At 32.0% G+C, this 19,280-nt stretch overlaps 1 protein-coding gene across 1 annotated transcript in view; it reads left to right on the top strand.

Moving 5' to 3' along the window:
- hppy (MAP4K3-like protein hppy) overlaps nucleotides 1–19,280 on the top strand; it is a 452,362-nt gene that overhangs the window by 155,855 nt on the left and 277,227 nt on the right. Inside the window, exons 10-11 of the mRNA XM_090399556.1 lie at nucleotides 7,839–7,917; nucleotides 17,172–17,230. Coding sequence (XP_090255682.1) covers nucleotides 7,839–7,917; nucleotides 17,172–17,230 — 138 coding nt within the window. The remainder of the gene's footprint in view (nucleotides 1–7,838; nucleotides 7,918–17,171; nucleotides 17,231–19,280) is intronic.

Below are 19,280 nucleotides of genomic sequence, written 5' to 3'. Positions count from 1 at the left end.
ATTCTAGGTTAGGTGCTCTCTGGTAGGGTATGTCAGAGCGGATATATGCGTGCGCGCGCACACACACACACACACACACACACACACACACACACACCACCCTTGGGTCGAAAGGAGTTAAATAGTGAACAGTTTGGATGGTTGAGGTGGATGGTGCTTGGGGAAGGTGAAATTTGAGTTTCTGTTAAGAAGAGTAGGTGGGGTTTGGTTGACTGCAGATGATAGTGAATGTTATTAAGGTTGGAGTCGAAACCACGGATGTTGGTGTAGTGGATATGCAAGGGTCTGTGGGGCATGGCTTTGACCGCAAGGGTCTTGCACGTTTACTGTGCGGTGCCTGCATACTGGGCTCCTTGGTGGCTACTAGTTGTGTCACTTAGTTTTTGCACTAGTTTGGTTTATTTGTAGTCTATGGTCCAGCTGTTGTCTCCATTTTGGCGTTTTTCTTCTAGCTGTCTTCGGATTTGGAATCTTTGTTTCCTTTGTACAAATATTAAGTTAGGTCGAGCACATACACGTGATTTTAGGCAAGTGTCCTTTAGCTTGCTATTTATCGCCATTATTAATTTGGAAGTGTTTGTCCGTGTATCACAGATCACTTTCACGAGACGTAGAAAGTTCGTTTCGTCCTTTCTTTTGTTTATGGGACCAAAACGACATTTGATGATATTCCTGGGACCGAAGTTGCATTCATCTGCTAGGTTTGTTGCCTTCTTCTTTCAAAGATTTACCGTTTTCCTCTGGAAAGTTGAGAATAACAGCGTTGAGTCTCCTGTTTTCGGCCTCGAGCGATGCATGTACCATTGATGCGATTAAATCACGGAACTCGTTAGCTGGTACAGATCATTTGCAATCGGCTGCAGGTCATCGAGTATCTCGAGCTTTATTTCCAACTTTCGGATTTTGAACGAGAAAGTATTGATTGTGTTGTTAAGGTGTTGTTCAAGATTTTCAACTTGTTTGCCTAGGTTCAGCAGCTGTTTAACAGAAGGAAAGCACATCAAACAGAAAAAAGGCTGGTTAAGTTCGATAAAAAGCTTGAATGCCGATTCATCTATTTTTGTGCAGGAAGTATGTAGCCAGTTGCAACAGAAATCACACTATATATCTTTTTTCTTTTCGGTAACTTTGGTTTCGCAACTGTGGCACTTCGTATTGTCTTTAAGTTTGTTGGCTATCGGCTGCGCTATGCTGACAGGACTCGAAGTATTCTTTTGTTGTTGGCCTTTGTTGCCGCCATCTTTACTTCGCATGGTAGGCATATTGGGCACTTTCACATGGCTGCTTTTTTAATTGAAAAATAACTGATATGAAGGACTATGGGTACTTACAAGTTATGTAGAAGTAACTGGCTCCTTAGCACCCTCTGTATTCTGTTTACTGGTTATTTTGCACAAAAAAGATACTTGCAATTACAATAAAATTCAGGAGTATAAGTTTAACGAAACTTATTCACAGGTGCTGCCTATCAGTTGTGTCTCTTTTATAGCCTGTGCAGACTTCTTGGAAAGTTGAGACTTACATAGGGAACGAAACTGAAGCAAAATAAGAAGAAATGTTTTCATACCAGTAAGAACTGCTTCAGAAAGCTCAATGCATATGTTTGGAGATCAAAATACTAAAGAGTAATCTAATCAAGGTCAACGTCAACCGGTTTAACCCGGTCTACAACAATAAGAAATATTGTTGTACTGGGTTCGAAATCAACACAGTTGATATAAAGATTTGGCTACTATTCTGTTGATTTTCTACTATTATTTGGAGTGTCGCTATTTGATCTATATATGACTCGGCTCTAAATCCTGCTTGTTTTTCTCATAGCTTTTTTTTTACTGACCCCCCCCCCCCAGTACTATTCTTGGTAGTATTTTACTTGTTGTACTCAATAATGATATTTCCTCTCTAGTTACTACAATCAGTTAAATTTCCTTTTTGATTAGGAATTAGAAATGATTTTTTGATGCCGCTAACCACTTGGCCAGCCATGCCAGCCTGGCTGGCCAAATCGTTAGCATATCCACTCTCCAGCCAAAAGATTGCGAGTTTGAATCCTGCTGTGGGCATGGATGTTTGTGATTTTCTGTGGAAATACTAGTGGTAGTTGTCGGCGGTAGATGATGTTGGTGTAGTTGTGGTCAGTTGGAGGATTGAGTGGTGGAGAAAGAGCTATAAAGCAGGTGCCCTCTCTTGATGAGTCTTTGGACTCCCTGGAGGTGTCAAATAATAATAATAATTGACACCTCCAGGGAGTTCAAAGACTTATCGAGGGAGACTCATCGAATAGAATAATCCAATATTCTGTTCATCTGGCTATTCTTACATCCATATTTAGTTAAGTAATGGGTAGATTATATAAAATGGGACATGAAATGGTTGATGGAAGAGACGAGAGTGAGGAAGGGAAAATAGTAAGTATATTACCTCGATATGATAAAAAATTAATTTAGAAGAAGGGCTATGATGCAAATGATTCGATGCATAGGTGTGTAGAAGGAATGGATGCGAGTTTTTGGATGCATGGAGTGAGTTTGAGGGAAGATTGCACCTGCAAGTTGTTGAACTGTGTCATGCAGACCACAGACAAGCGTATACAAAAGAGCATGCAGATAATTTATTATTTCTATACATGAATGCTAAGAGTATCAGAAACAAAGGAGTAGAGTTTGTTTCCTTGATTATTATTATTAGTGACATCTCTGAGAAGTCCAAGGCCTCATTGAGGGAGGGCACCTACTCACAACTCTTCATCTCCACCACTCAGTCCACCAACTACAACAAACCACAGTTACCATCATCATCTACACTGATGCCATCTACTGCCCACCACCACCACCACTAGTATTTTCACAGACAATCACAAATATCCATGCCCATGGCAGGATTCGAACCCGCAGCCGTTTTCCTGGAAAGCAGATATGCTAACCACTCGGCTAGCCAGACCATTTGGGACCTCGTGTTGTAGGCATTAGTGAGACATTATTTTTATTATGTCAGTCTTTCACAAGAGACTTAAGTCCAACGATAGTGCCTAAAGCATTAACTCTCAATTACTTTAGATTACATTCCTATTTGAGGAGAAAACTAGAGCACCCAAAAGAAACCCAATCACAAATATCAGTGGTTGAGCTTGTTCCTGCATGTCAGATTATCAGCCAGCAATATTACTTAGGCATTTTAAAAAAATTACCAAAAAAAGTGGTTGACCCTTGAGCAACATGGGGGTTAAGGCCACCGACTCCCCGTGCAATCAAAAATCCTACTCTAGACTGAAATCGATTAACACATAATTTTTATGTTATATGTATTATATACTGTAGTTTTACAATAAAGTAAGCTAGAGGAAAGAAAATGTTATTAAGAAAATCATAAGGAAGAGAAAATACATTTTACAGTACTGTACTGTATTTATCAATGCTGTAAATTCACATTGTTTACAAGATGAATCATCTGTCAGTACCTACATCAGTATTGTCTTATGTTTCAAAACACTTCAGATGTTATACATATTACTAGCACTAGACATCAAAAATGAAAAGATAATGTGAAAAAAGAAGCAGCAATATGATTGCTTTATCGTAGCTTAGTATAATTGATATGATTACACTATTGCTTCACAGTAGTCTAGTCCCTATATTAATGAATGAATCGTTATAAAACTTTTATTTTATGCTAATTAAATTTAACTAATTAATTAGTAACAATTAATTTTATTCAGTTATGATTTAGTACTGCATCTTTACATTTGTTTATGTTTCTCTCGACTGTGAATGGCACCAAGTACAGTCTGTAAGTGTTTACGTGCATAACTTTTGATAAATTTTAGCATTTTAACTTTTTATAATAGGTTTATATATATTTTATGGTAGTAAATGATAAAATAGACTAGTATCTACATATATTTTATGCATTCATGACATGACATGCCTAACTTTTTCTTAATTTTTTAGATATTTCTAAGCTTCTATGACAATTTGAAAAAACTCACAAATCTCCAAAAACATTTTTCAATATATTTATTGAAAAAAAAAATCTGTGTACGAGTGATCCTGTGCAATTCAAACCTGTGTTGTTCAAGGGTTAAACTGCATATGCTCACAGAATTGGTTGCCGTATTTTGTATATAACAGTTATTTTCATCTAAAACAATATGGTTGTGATCCTGCACTCCTCATATTTCTGTATTTTCTAGGCCTAACTTTAAGTGATTTCTTTTTCTCTTTTTTTTTTTCAATATGAGGAAGATTTGCAGAAGTTTTTGAGATTCAGATTAAATCACATGCAGTATCTCAAATAATCTCAAAGGAAGACTACTAGTGGTATTTCTGGCAATGGCATAAATGCTGAACTCAGTGTGTAAACTTGCCTATGCAGTGGTTTGAAGATTACAATGATTACAACAATGATTTGTAATAAGTACATTTTCTTTCAGCTGCTATTCAAGAAACTTTTGATAACACCTTGAATACATAATTATTCCATTCTGAAACCTTAGCTCTAAGAAGAATTAAATATATTAAATATTATTATATGTTTTATTTTGTAATAAATTATAAGCAGCAAACAAAACATAAATGATATAATCTTTAATCAGTTTACTTTTGTTATTGTATATGAGGGATCTTATTTTCAATGATTACTTATGAAACACATTTTTTGAAGAACCTACCTTGACAGGCATCGCTGTTTTATTATTTTTATTTTTACATGTAGTATTTTCAGTGAGTTATATCTGTATTTTTCCTCAAAAATCCTGAATGTGTTTGAAGTAATTACTGCTACTACTATTCTCACTTAACATATTTTCATTTTGTATTGTTTTTTCATTAAGACAGAATTCTTAATGAAAGAATTCTTTCATTAAGAATTGACTCAATAAAAAATAGGATAGAATAGAGAAGGATAAAATTATTCCAACTTGTACTAGTAAAGATTGTTAGATAAATTCCAAAAACAGCACCATTCCATTGTTTTCCTACTAGAAAACAATTGAAGAACTATTGATAGCTTTTAAAGATATTGTACATAATGCAGAAAAATGAGAAAACATTATGAGGAAAAAAAAACTTACATAAAACTAAACAAAGATTGACACTATAGTTTAAAAAAGAGGTAAAAATCTTAAGGAACAAAAAGGTAACTGCATTTCACAAATAACTATAACATTAATCAAATATATCAGTTTATGAAGAATATAACTGTGTGAAACAAAGTAAACAGTGAGATAAGGAAAATTAAACAGGATTTTATTATAATATAAAGTAAAATTCAGGAATAGGTGGATGGGAATTGAAAGCCATGCTACCCCCTATGATTCAGGGGCGGCATGGCTTTGTAAAAGGTAGGTCCTACCTCAGTAATTTATTCACATTTTATAATAAAGTGACATCAGAATTGGCTAAAAGAAATGACTACATCTTGATACTGCTGGACTTTGCAAAACATTTGACAGAATACTGCATGGAAAACTGTTTGAAGGGGAATGGGTATGTGGTTGGTGGCATTGAATAGTGGAGTTGGCTGATAGACAGACAGACAGTGGGTGAGGGTGGTGTATGATGGAGTGGAATTAAGACGAATTAGAGTGACTAGTGGAGTGCCCAGGGCTCTGTACTAGGATCACTACTCTTTAATTTGTACAGTAATGATATAGTGGACGATTTGAAAGGGAATATTCAGTTGTTTGGCAATAATGCAAAACTGGGATGGACAATAGTTGATAAAGGTGATATTGATATCTTACAGGATGATTTAAATAAATTGGCAGTGTGGGCAGAGGATAATGGTTGTCAATTCGGTTATTATATTTGGAATTATAAAAAAAAAAATATTGAATTTTCTCATGAGCAACAAGAATTTAGGAAAAATTGATTAACAATATATATAGATCAGTATTTATATTAAGCAAAGAATAGAGAAATCATTAGAATACAATAAATTCTTTATATGCATTTTATTGATTTAAGTATTTGATATAATGCGCTTAAAACACATAATAACCACATTAAAAATAAATACTAAAACAAAATTCAGAACCAATTTAAAATGCATAACCAAATGGATAAAATTAAAATAACCAAAGGAATTAGACAAGGTGACTCATTATCTCCTGCTTTATTTAAATACTTAGTAATGGATTAAATAATAAAATAAATAAACAAAATATAAAATTGTGGAATACAAATAAAAAAACAAACTTAAGAATAACTGGATATGCTGTGGATATAATGTAAGATTATATTATGCAATTCACCTAGAAGAAAATGAAGATGATTTACAATGACTAAATGCATTCATTAATGCAGCAAAAAAAGAAAAATATGAAGAGATCAATAGAGCACTCAAACCATTACAGTTTCTAATGGACCCATAAGATGTAAATTAGAAACAATTGAAGTTAAGATAAAATATTTAGGAATAAAACTAAATGGAACCACACAAAATTAAATATAAGAATAGTTAATAAAATCTAGTAGAATATCTGGATGCCTCAACAGCCTCATCTCGAAGAATAAAAACATAAGAAAAGAAACAAAAATAGGAATCTACGAAGGAGTTGTTAGACCAGTACTAAATGGTCTTATAACTTCTTTATAGATTCTTATTTTTGTTTCTCATGTTCTTATTCTGCAAAAATACATGCAGAAACTCCAAAAATTAGACAAAAAAAATGAAACTATTGAGATTGAAAACATTAAGAAAAATTCAAGTTGTAACAGTATTAAACAAAATTAGAAACTCAGAAATCAGAGAAAATTGTAATATACAGTCAATAAATGATTGGATACAAAAATGAAGAATGGAAAAAGCATATGAAAAAAAATTTGGATCATGTAACCGGATACTAAAGGGGAAGAGAAGCAATGGAAGACTGAGGCAAAGATGGTGGAATGTTCTTGAAAACAGTGGCACTACATGCATCCAAGCTTAATAGTGAAAGAAGGAGGAGGCAATAGTTCTTGACATTAAATGTAAGAATACTTGAATATTTTTTACACAAGAAGGTTAGCATTGTATTAATATTCATTCCCTTTATATATTATCTTCATTATGATATTTGTCCTGGTCATTATAGATCTGTCAGTGTAGCATAAATTCATAAAAAAAATATTACTGTAAAACATTGAGTATCAGTTTATTCATCTTAAATGATATGTATCACATTTTTCAACATCCTGATGAACTTGAATTCCTGAATAATTCTTAAGTTTTGTATATAACTATAATGAATTTAATTTACTCATTATTTTTCATACCTTGTCCCTTAAGTTTCCCTTAAGAAAGAATTCATTTTTTGTTATGATTACTTTTTAAACAAAACAAATATCACATAAAACAAAACAAAAGCATATATTACTTCACATAATGAAATAAGTCATGCAGTTTATTGAATTTGGAAAAAGACAACGGAATTAGTTAAGCTGGTATGGTAGGAAGTCGGCTGAATAAATTTTTATGGAATAAGCAAGAAATTAGTCAAAACACTAAATTAGCTGTATACAAGAAAGTGTTTAAACCAATTTTAACTTATTGATCTGAGAGTAAGAAATAAAACACTTATTGAAACTTCCTGATATGTACACCGTGAAAGTACATGTCAGGAATTTGATGATGATGATGTGGCCTTTCTTCTACTGACGCAGCATTCTGGTTTAGTAGAAGAGTGGTCTTATAGGTTTTAATTTTATTCCTCAATAGAAATACCACTTATTTCTTTTGAGGAATTAGGAATTGAGGAACATGTATAGAATTAATTTTTTTATTGTAAAAATAACAATTATTAAAATGTTTACGAATATCTAAATAGTATTCTTATTTTCTGAAAATGTTAATACTTTTAGGTGTTAATGAATGTGCCACAAAGAATAGCTTCAAAACGCTCAGCCCGAAACAGACAGAAAACGCAGTCAGAATTGCACAGTAAGTTTGCTTTATTTCTTGACTTAACAGTATAAGTTCATCTGCAAACAACAAATTTTTATAAATTTAGAAAACATATTCACATATATAAGGCACTGTAAGTTAATAAAGCAAGTTTAACTATATATTCAAACAATAACCATAGAAATTAAAAACAGGAGTTCCTATCTACTTCTCATATTTATTGTTTATGCTTCCATTTGGTGGAATCCAATATGTATGGAGTGCCCCTGTTTTCATGAAAATTGTCCCAGTGTTCCCAGACATCGATATGTTCTTCTTTTTTTTTTTCAGTGTCTGATTCCCTAGATGAAATGTTTTCATATAACATTTAGAAAACAAACAATTATCAAAGAAATAAAGTTTATTTTTATCTTCTTATAACTTGTCATATATAGATATATTTCTATTAGCAAAATATTTATTCTTTTATTCAAGTGTAAGAGTCAACAGTGATATTGTTGTGCATAATAAAAACACTATGCATTACAGCACAGTGTTATCATTATTATTGCAAAGTATATCCTAAAGCAGCGGTTCTCAAACTTTTTTGTCTGGTGGCACACTAAAATCAATAAATAAATTTCACGGCACCCCTAGTATTATTTGCTTTTTATAGAGAGTAAAGTGCCGATTAATTGATTCTGAAAGACTCACATGTATAACCCATAAATAAATTGATATTACAGATACTAAAGATATGAAGGAAAGCGTGTTTAAAAGAAAACAGATTTTATTTAAACTAAATTGGTTTATTTTCAAACAACCCTAAAACATACAAAACAAAAGCTATTATAAAGGTTCAGATAATAAAATATGAAATATGTGCCTGGTGTTGTTGCATATTTCTTTGATATTAGGCCTTGTTTTTGAGGGACATATTCTCATCTCATTTTCAAGGGCCTTTAGTCTTTCTCTCTTCTTTGTTTTAATATTTACAAGTGCAGAAAAACCCAGTTCACACAAATAAGATGTTAAGTGCTTTGAATCCTATATTGGGGTACTCCTTCATAGTTGTTATCCAAAATTAATTCAGACACATTTCTGAATGCTTCAATCTCAACGTACGGTCGTTACTTATATCAATTAATTCTTCGGCTTCTATAAGACTTAACTCACTCATTGCTGATGTTGACTCTACAAATGTATTTCGAATCCAATCATATAAATTGACTGAAATGTCTGGAAAGTAATGGTCAATTTTTTCTTCTAACGATGTTAAATGACTGTAAATAAGCTTTTGCAGATCAGTGTTCTTACATTTTCTGGAGGCAACTTTAAGGAACATTTCTACATTGTTGGTGCTTAATTTTATCTTCTACATTTTTATTTTATCTTTAAAAGCTTTAATTTTATCTGTAGATGTCAAAATATTCTCATTTCTTCCTTGCATGTTGGAGTTCAGCTTGTTCAGATGATCGAATATGTCTGTTAAATAGGCTAGTTTGGAACACTAAAAATCATCTTGTAATAATTTATAAAATTCTGGTTTGTCCTCATTTTGGAAAAACATTAATATTTCTTCTTTAAGTTCAAAAAAACGATCCAATACGCGACCTTTTGAAAGCCATCCTACTTCAGTATGAAGAAGAAGATTCTTGTAATGAGATTGCATCTCTTCACATAGCCCTGTAAATATTCTAGATTTTAATGGTCTGGTCTTGATATAATTAACCATCTGAATGATTTCTTCTAATACACTTTTTAATTCCATGCCTATTGTCTTTGCCACCAATGATTCACGATGAATGAAGCAATGAGTCGTTATAATGTTCTCATTTTCTTTTCTTTTTTTTTTTTTGTTGCTGAATGTTAAAAATAGTCAAATCTTCATTAATGCAAGTATCAGTTTTTGATAATTTATTAGTGTGAATTGGTTCGTTAGCTTTGCTACAAGTAGACATTTCTTGATCGTCAGAATCTTCACTTCTTCTTTTTTAAGGAAAAAAATTATTCATGATTTTGAAGGGCATATGTAACTATAATATTTTATTTAAAAATTTTTTTCAAGTAAATGATTTTTTTTCCGGATGGAAAAAGGAAAAACATTTCTTTACGATGTCTCTCGTTATAGTTGGAATATATAACAATAAGAAAAACCTCTACTCACTGAATTTAACGACTTTAATATTGTACTCCGTTTATTCTCACCGATGACAAAAGATTCATGATTTTTGTTTAGGGGAAATAATCATGTATAATACTTGTCACACTGAACAGAGAAATACTAAAACAGACAGCAGGACAACTAACCATTCATTAGTTCATTTTCCCCAGTATTTATGTGCCGTCACATATCTAGTTACGCGGTGATCTAATGAAATCCCAGGATATAATATAAGAGTGATACAAAAATGATAATTTTTATATACGCTTCATCCATTAAAATCAAAATATATAATTTTTTTGTTTTTGATTTAGTTATTTGTGGCAATTGAATATTTTGCTTTTTTCAAATAAACGATTCAAAATTTCGCGGCACCCTTGTGGCATACTTGCGGCACCCAGTTTGAGAACCACTGTCCTAAAGGATGTACAACTAAAATTATTTTGCGACTTTGTTCGTGAAGAATATAAACAATTTTAGGACACAACGTCACACATTGGTTAACACTATTGCCTACTATGTTTTGAGTAATAAACTGCTTTTTTAATGAACTTAAATATGATATTTTCCTTCCATCAATAAATGCCCCACCATATTAACTTTTTTTTTGAAAATCTGCTTTCACTCATAATTACATTTCATATGCAGTGAGTGTCATTTTCATCTATGATTCCGACATGAAAACATCTAGTCTTTCAGAGAACTGAAAAACCAGATGTAGTGGGCATTTGAAATAAGCTCTGAGATCTAAATCTTAATTGACAAAATTAAAATGAAACAAAATTAATGGTTGCCTACCACCGTTGAAGAGTTATTGCATAATTTTATTGATGATAGTTTTCTTACACATTCACATTTCAAGTTTTATTTATCACATTTTAAGTTTACATGGATGAATTCTTTTGACATTTGATTGGCATGATGACATTTTTCCTTTCTATAGTTTTATTTAGTGCTGTCCAGGTCATTTAATTTTATGTCCTGTGGAGCATTACTGCCTAGGACATAAAAACTAACTGAAGGAAAAATTGATTTTTTGGAAAGATTTCATCATCATCATCATCAAATTCCTGCCATGTACCCTCAAGGGGTGTACAGGATATGACAGTACTACATGAAAAAATTACATCATTACTAACTTCCTATCTACAATTTTCCTCCAAATCAGTCTGTTACTTGTCAAGACTCCAACATTATCAGATCTTATATTTCTATCGTCTAAGGCACTTTGTACCGTATCAATCCACCTATATCTTGGTCTTCCTCTGGGTCGTTTTCCTGCCAACCTGGCAGAGAACACTTGTTTTGCTAATCTTTCCTCTCCCATTCTATTTAAGTGACCATACCATCTGAGATTAGCTCTGCTAACGCATTCCTGGATGCTGGCAATGTCAAGTTCTTTCCTAATATCCTCATTTTAATATGATATTGCCATTGATGCCATCTGTTCACGCCTCTAATCTTTCTCAGGACTCTCATATCTGCGGTCTCTAGTCTTTGGTCAAGTGTTTTACTTCTGACCCAGCTCTCAGATCCATAAGTTAAAATTGGTTTGAACACAGTCTTGTATACAGCTAATTTAGTGTTCCGACTAATTTCTTTCTTATTCCATATGAATTTATTCAATTGACTTCCCACGATACCAGCTTTGCTGATTCTGTTGTCTATTTCTATATTTAGTTTACCATCTTTCATGATTTCATGACTTCTGTTAGTGATGGAAGTTTCCAACACTTATAACGAAAACATTCCTTTTGAGAATATGAAAATCATTGTTGAATTTGACACCGCTTGATTCTACTGATTCAGTTTAAAAAGTTTTCTCTTTAGTGAAATTTTTGAACAAGAACAAATTTTAATTATCATTGATTTTACTGTGTCAATATGCAACTGATTGTTGCATATTGACACAGTAAAATCAGTGATAATTAAAAAAAATCAGAGGAATGAAGTGCGATAATGCTAACAAGTTAGGCCACATAGGAAAAAAATTATTTAAAAAAATGTACTTCTGAAAAGTTTATAATAGACAAAAAGTCACCAACTATATCAGCCATTGCAGCAAAAATTTAAAAACCAGAAACTGGTGAGCCTTCACATCTGAGAAGTGGGTAAATATTGTGGTACATGTTATGTATTTTACTTTAAGTTTCACTTTCTTATTGTTAAAAAAAAAAAAAGAAAAGAAAAAGAAAAAAAGTCAATTTGACAATGAGACAGCCCTGCAAAAAGTTATAGAATGTTTTTTTTTTGTGTGTGTGTGTGTTATTTACTCTTAATTACTTATTAACACTTATTTACTTTATTATCTGCTATTACATCACTAATTTACAGTAAAAACATTAAAATATTGTAGCAAGTGTACTAGAGTAACTTTGAATACATAATTTTCTTTGAATTTTTATTAACTATATTTTTGCTCAAAATAATGAATTTCAGGTCATTGAAAATAATTTTTTGAAGAAATGTTATGGTTCCACCCCCCCCCCCCCAAAAAAAAAAAAAAAAAAAAACAGCACATCTGGATTCTACAATAGTGCCAAGATAATGCAACAGCTAAAAAATGTAATAAGAAAGGATATATTAAGAAAGAAAACAGATGATATCTCATAAGCAGTTGCACATTTGTAATGCATTAACCGTAGTTAATTGCATAACACACCTAATGTTGTATTATCTGCAAGCTTGGTTCCATTGCTTAAAAGTGTAATGGTTGCAGCAGCTGGGAACATCATCATCATAAGTGTCACTAGAAATAAAAGAATAGCAACTAAAGAATTATAAAAGCAGAGAATTAAAGATGCATTATCTAAACAAAGAAGACAAGATCAAATGTGGCTATTTTATATAACAATTACAAGATGTTATATTCTGTCAATAATGATCAGCTAAGGAAGAATTAGCTGTAGTGTTCAACACTAAACACCAAGATAACCTTGAATACAAGCAGTTTCAAGTAGAGTGACTAGGCAAACACCAAAATGGTGAATTGGACAATGAGACAGTCCTGTTGAAAGTTATAGAGTAGGAATAAATACTAGACATACAGAAATGTTTTGAAAAATGTAGAGAAAATTGCAGAGTTAATAATCATTTTACCTGCTGGATTTCTGTTCAGAAAATTGACTAGTCATTACTGATATTGTGTTTCAACATGAAGATGTGAAAAATTCACTTGAGAAATGAATTTTTCACATCTTTATTTTGGAAGAGAAGACACAAAGTTCTCGTTGACTGTGTTATGGGATAGAGATATCTTCATATCTCTATAGTTCAGGATATAAGCAAATTTCAAATAGGAAGAGATTTGAAAATACAGATAATGTGAAATTTACTTTGTTTTGTTTATCATTTAGTTCTGAGCAGAATAAAAATGAATATTATATTGAAAATATCTAAAGAAATTTCAGAAAGAATAAAAGTGGAATAGCTTTCATAGTGAAATGTAGACATAAATGTACATATATTATTGGGTAAAAATGCAGGAGTTTGCAAACCATCAGACCTTTAAGACTTATTGGCAGCTTCTGAAGAAAAATATTCATTGATTCACCCAGAAAAGCACATGGAGAAAACTTATCTTAATGGTAGAAAAATCAGAACTCTGTGGGTATCTCAGAAAGATAAAGAGATAGTCACGGAAAAGAAAGAAAACATATCAAGTAAGTCAGCAAGTGTTCTGAGAGAATACAGAGAAAAATGAAAGAAAGTGAAGATGTTTAGAATATAGAAGAAAAATATCAGGAAGATGGCAAAAGTACTATAGGCTATTGAATAAAGCTTAAGAGGCTAAGAAAACTTGTAAAGAGAAAGAATTAAGAACAAATCAAGGTTGTTAGCATCACATTTTCACTTTAAGATAAATAGTAGAACATAATAGAACATCATCATATTCCTGATATGCATCTGCAGGGGAATGTACAGGATAATTACGATAGTACTACATGAAAAAGTTACACAACTACTAACTTCCAGTTGGGTCTTTTTCCTGCCAACCTGGCAAAGAACAGTTGATTTGCTAATCTTTTCTCTCCCATTTAAGTGACCATATCACCTGAGATTAGCTGTACTAAAACATTCCTGAATGCTAACAATGGCAAGTTCTTTCCTAATATCCTCATTTTTAATGTGGTACTGCCATCTGTTCACTCCACTAATCTTTCTCAGAACTCTCATATCAGAGGTCTCCAGTCTTTGATCACATGTTTTATTTCTTACCAGCTCTCAGATCCATAAGTTAAACTTGGTTTGAACACTATCCTGTATATAGCTAATTTAATATTTTGACCAGTGGTGGCCTATACATAAGCACTGCGACACTGCAGCACTCCCAATGAAAAAATTAAATTTTGTTTGTGTTTATAAATAATAACAATGCTTACAACATTATCTAAATGCAGTACAACATGTTAAAGGTTACAGCTTATGTTTTGACATTGATTGAATAGTTAATAATTGGAATTGTTTGATTAACGCTTTATATTATGAAACAAATGCACTGCTATCTAACGCCGATATTCATTTGCACTTGTCATTGCACGTTATGTCATTCCCACACTGCTCAAATGGCAGTGTATTTTTAGTATTCTATGCCTTATTCTGTGAGATATGAAACGTTTATTATTGGTGCGTGTGCGTGGTGAACTAGTTTTTGAAAATCTTATTTTATTTTGTTAAAATAACATATAATTATTTATTATAGATACAAGGCTGAATTATGACAAGTGCCACTGTTGAAAATATGAAAAGAATAATATTTTTTCAATTATCATTACACGAAACAAATGCACTGCGATCTAACGCCGATATTCATTTGCTGTCGTTGCATGTGACATCATTAGATACACTGCCACTTGGGCAGTGTATCTTATGCTTGTGCTCGTTATTTCTGTGAGATATGAAATGTTTATTATTGGCGTGTGTTCGTAGTGAACTATTTTTTTGTAAATCTTAATTTATTTTGTTAAAATAACATATAATTATTTATTTATTATAGACACAAGGCTGAATTATGACGAGTGTCACTGTTGAAAATATGAAAAGAATTATATTTTTTCAATTATCGTTACACAAAACAAATGCACTGCGATCTAACGCTGATATTCGTTTGCACTTGTCATTGCTATTGATACGAAACTTTTATTATTGGTGTTTGTTCGTGGTGAGGATGAAATATTTTTAATAAAGCAATTTTTAATATGTAAATTTATTTATTAATAAATTCGTTACTGATTAGGAAAAAAGTTTTTTCTATATGCAGCACCCCCACTTGAAATTTTCACCAGCCACCACTGGCTTTGACTAATTTCTTTCTTATTCCATATAAATTTATTCAGCTGATTTCCTACCATACGAGCTTTACAAATTCTGTTGTCTATTTCCATATTTAATTTACCATCTTCACTAAAAATTGTGCCTAAATAGCTGAAATGTTTTACTGTTCTATAGGTTCACCATTCAAGATATAGTTGATGTTTCAATATTTCTGCCTATTTGTCTTTTTATTGCTGATTTTCATACCAAATTTATTACAGCAGTTATTCAGTTTAGTCAAGGAATCTTGCAGACCTTGTATTTGATTTATTTAAAAGTATAGCATCATCGGCATCAAGTAAAGAGATGTGATTAACATCTCCAATTTTGATGTCAGGTTTAATAACACTTTTCTTCATAATGTGATCTTTATAGATAATGAATAACAGTGGAGATAATGTGCACCCTTGTCATACATACACCTGATTTAACATCAAACCATCTTCCTGTACTTCTTTCAATTCTAACTACCCATTCACAGCTTAATTAGAGATTATGTATTGCTTGATATAATGTCCCATTTACACCATATAACTGTAGAGTTTTGAAGAGCTTTTCTCTTGGCACCTTGTCATATACCTTTTCCTGATCAACAAAATTTCAATACCGATCCTTGTTATATTCTCAAGATTTCTCAACTGTTTGTCTTCAAGTGAAAATCTGATCCTGACAACCTCCCTTTGAACTGAATCCAAGCTTTCCTTCCACAATTGTTCTTAGCAGTTTTTCAAGTATACTTACATAAATCTTACCAGGAAACTCAGCAGGGAAATACCTCTGTAATTCTCACAGTTTTTTTATTTCCCTTTTTGTAGATGAGTACTCTGAGACTTCTGGTCCAATCATCTGGAATTCGACTCTCTGAATTATGCAATGCAGCCACTGAAAACTTTAATACCTCCATATTTGAGCATTTCTGGTCAAATTTCATGTACTCAAACTGTTCTTTCCACACTTCAGGTTGTTGATGATTTTTTGCTACTTCATGTATAAGTGTTGGGAGTTTTTTTACCATCATGCTGACACTGTTTCATTTAGCAGTCTTTCAAAGTAATTATTCCAGACATCTAGAATATCTTTATTTTCAGTTATCATTCCTTTATTATATGTGATTCATTTTAGTCATTTTTCCTCAATTTCTAAGCTTTTTCAATTTTGCCACCTTTCTAATATTTATTTTCCATGTTCTTACCATTTTGCTATTTGCTCTGTTGTTTCAAATTTTATAATTTTATGATTACACAAATGCCAATTTTTTATGCTTTTCTTTATTTTATGGATAAATTATATTTTGAAGATAAAAATCATTACTTTCCTTTTACAATCTGTTATTTTATCTGCTGACATTAATAGTAAAACTATTTGTAAAACTATTTAAACTTGTGTTTCTTGAGCAATACTGCCTACACAAGCTGCTTTTATCAGTAAACGTATTTTACTGATTATATTAAAACCAGCTCCCACCATAGCAAACTCATAAGAACTTAGAAATGATTTGTTATAGTGGATTAGTGTGTAGTGAATTTTCTTTGGAGTATTATTATGCTTGGGGCTTTGGTTGAGTTTTTTTTTTAGTTTGTTATAATAAGCAGGTATCTTACAACAGTGTTTACTATAAAGTTCAGTGTACCTTCTTTCCTAGAGTAAAAATTCCCTGATAAACTAAACATCTAGATATTAATTTTCTCTTGAAATTCTGCTGTCAGAACTGAAAGAAAATATACCACTTTAAATCTACTATGTATAAATCTTAGATTATATCATGATTATTATTTAATACTTTATGTATTTTACCATATTATGCTTATTAATTTTTTTATTTATCTGTTTTCAGTGGAGAGTATGAACTTTGAGCCACCACTTCTTACCGAATTATCGACATCTACTGAACAGGTGATAATTTTTTTTTTTTTTTTTTAAGTCTCATTTTGAATAACATGTCGGGATTTGAATTTGTTTTATAATTGATACTGCATATATATTATATACTTATTTGACGTGTTGATATTCTTGCAACATTTGTCTAGAAAAAATGTTGTGTTTATGATAGGCATATAAATCTTAAATAAAAAAAAATATATAAAAAAAAAGCATTGGAAAATAAATTATAAGTTGAGGAATTTCATTCATCTCTTATTTTAGTCTTGATTCTAATTTTGTTATAATTGTTCATATGCTTTTGGGTTAATGACAATAAAATGGTTCACTCACTTCATTTGCAACTTTTTTTTTTTTTTTTTTTTTTGAATCCTAATTACCAATATGATGCATGGACATAGAACATACATCATATTTGTCAGAAGGTCACATTCCAGATGATTGAAGTACAGCTCTCATATTACTATTTATAAAAAGGGAAATAAAACTGAATGTGAGAATTACAGAGGAATATCCCTACTGGGTGTTCCAGGTAAGAATTATACACACACATTTGATTAGATACATGCATGATCTGCAGTTAAGTTTTGTAGATCTGGAAATGACAGAGTGCCATTGGAAAAGCCTCTTGAAACATAAGTTATATGGAGTAAATGGAACATTATACAGACTAATATATAGTGTATATTTAATTTATAAGTTAGCAGGTAGAAGTGGAGGGAGTTTTTATGGCTTTAGAGGAAGCAACGGACACAATGAAAAAGGCAAAGTTGGTCGGTCCTTGTTTGGGATCTAAATAGCAGAGCACGAAATGATTGTCAGACATACAAAAATATTTTGGGAAAGTTTGGAGAAAAGAGCAAAGCTAATAATAATGGCAAATATCTGTTGGATTTCTGCTCAGGACATGGACTGGTTATTACTAACACCATGTTCCAACATAAAAATGTGCACAAATTCACATGAAGAGAAGAGGCAAGGAATAAGAAAAGTCTGATTGACTGTGTTTTTGTTGATAGTGATGTTTTCTCACTGGTGCAGGACATTACAGTGTACAGAAGATTTCAAATTTGAAGTGATCACCATTTAGTCTTGACCAGGATAAAATTGAATTTCATATTGAAAAGAAGAATATGTAAGAAAGTTTTAAAACGAATAAAAGTTGAGCAGCTCCCAGATGTGAACCATAAACTAAAATACACAAAAATTATTGAAGAAAAAATGAAAGAGTTTGAGAACATGAACCAAACTTTGGAGTTTCAGTGGCAAGCCCTGAAGAAAACATTGATTCAGCCGGAGGTATGTGGTGACGTTGTCTGCAGGATAGAAAAATCAGAACTCCATGGTGGACACAGGAAGTTAAGGGGGCAGTGAAGGAAAAGAAGATATCACATCAAAAGTTCCTGGTGAATAAGTCAGCTTGTGCTCTTAGAGAATACAGAGACAAATGTAAGAAAGCTAAACACTGTGTAAAACTAGCTAAACAAAAATCATGGGAAGACTTTGGTAAGAACATGGAAAATAAATATCAAGAAGGTGGTAAGATATTCTGGAGGTTGTTGAAGAAGCTCAGAAATGGAGAAAACAGTGCTGTAAAAGGAATTAGAGATGATAAAGGTGACATGAAAACTGGAGAAAAAGATATCCTTGAAGTATGGAGTGATTACTTTGAAAAATTGCTAAATGAAACAAGCAATGACAGCACAGTGGGAAAAAATACTCAACAGGCATCCAATCAGGAATACATATCCATACTTGAAGTAGAAAAAGCCATCAAAAGTCTGAAATGCAGAAAGGCAGCAGGAGTAAAATGGTATTCAACTAGAAATGCTCAAGTATGGAGCTGTAAAAATATTGCAATGGTTGCACTGTATAGTTCAGAAAATCTGGACAGAGAGACAAATTCCAGATGATTGGAGTAGAGTTTTCATACTACCCATATAGAAAAAGGAAAATAAAACTATTGGGGGAATTACAGAGGTATTTCCCTACTAAATGTTCTTAGTAAAATTTATCCAAGTACACTTGAGAAAAGGTTGAGAATGATTGTAGAAGGGGAATCTTA

The sequence above is a fragment of the Typopeltis vanoorti genome, chromosome 10 (assembly GCF_054136105.1).
Source record: "Typopeltis vanoorti isolate ZY-2024b chromosome 10, IOZ_Tvanoo_1.0, whole genome shotgun sequence".
Classification (NCBI taxonomy): Eukaryota; Metazoa; Arthropoda; class Arachnida; order Uropygi; family Thelyphonidae; genus Typopeltis; species Typopeltis vanoorti.
Note: the sequence above shows the minus strand (reverse complement) of the source record. Positions and strands in the feature narration are given on the sequence as shown.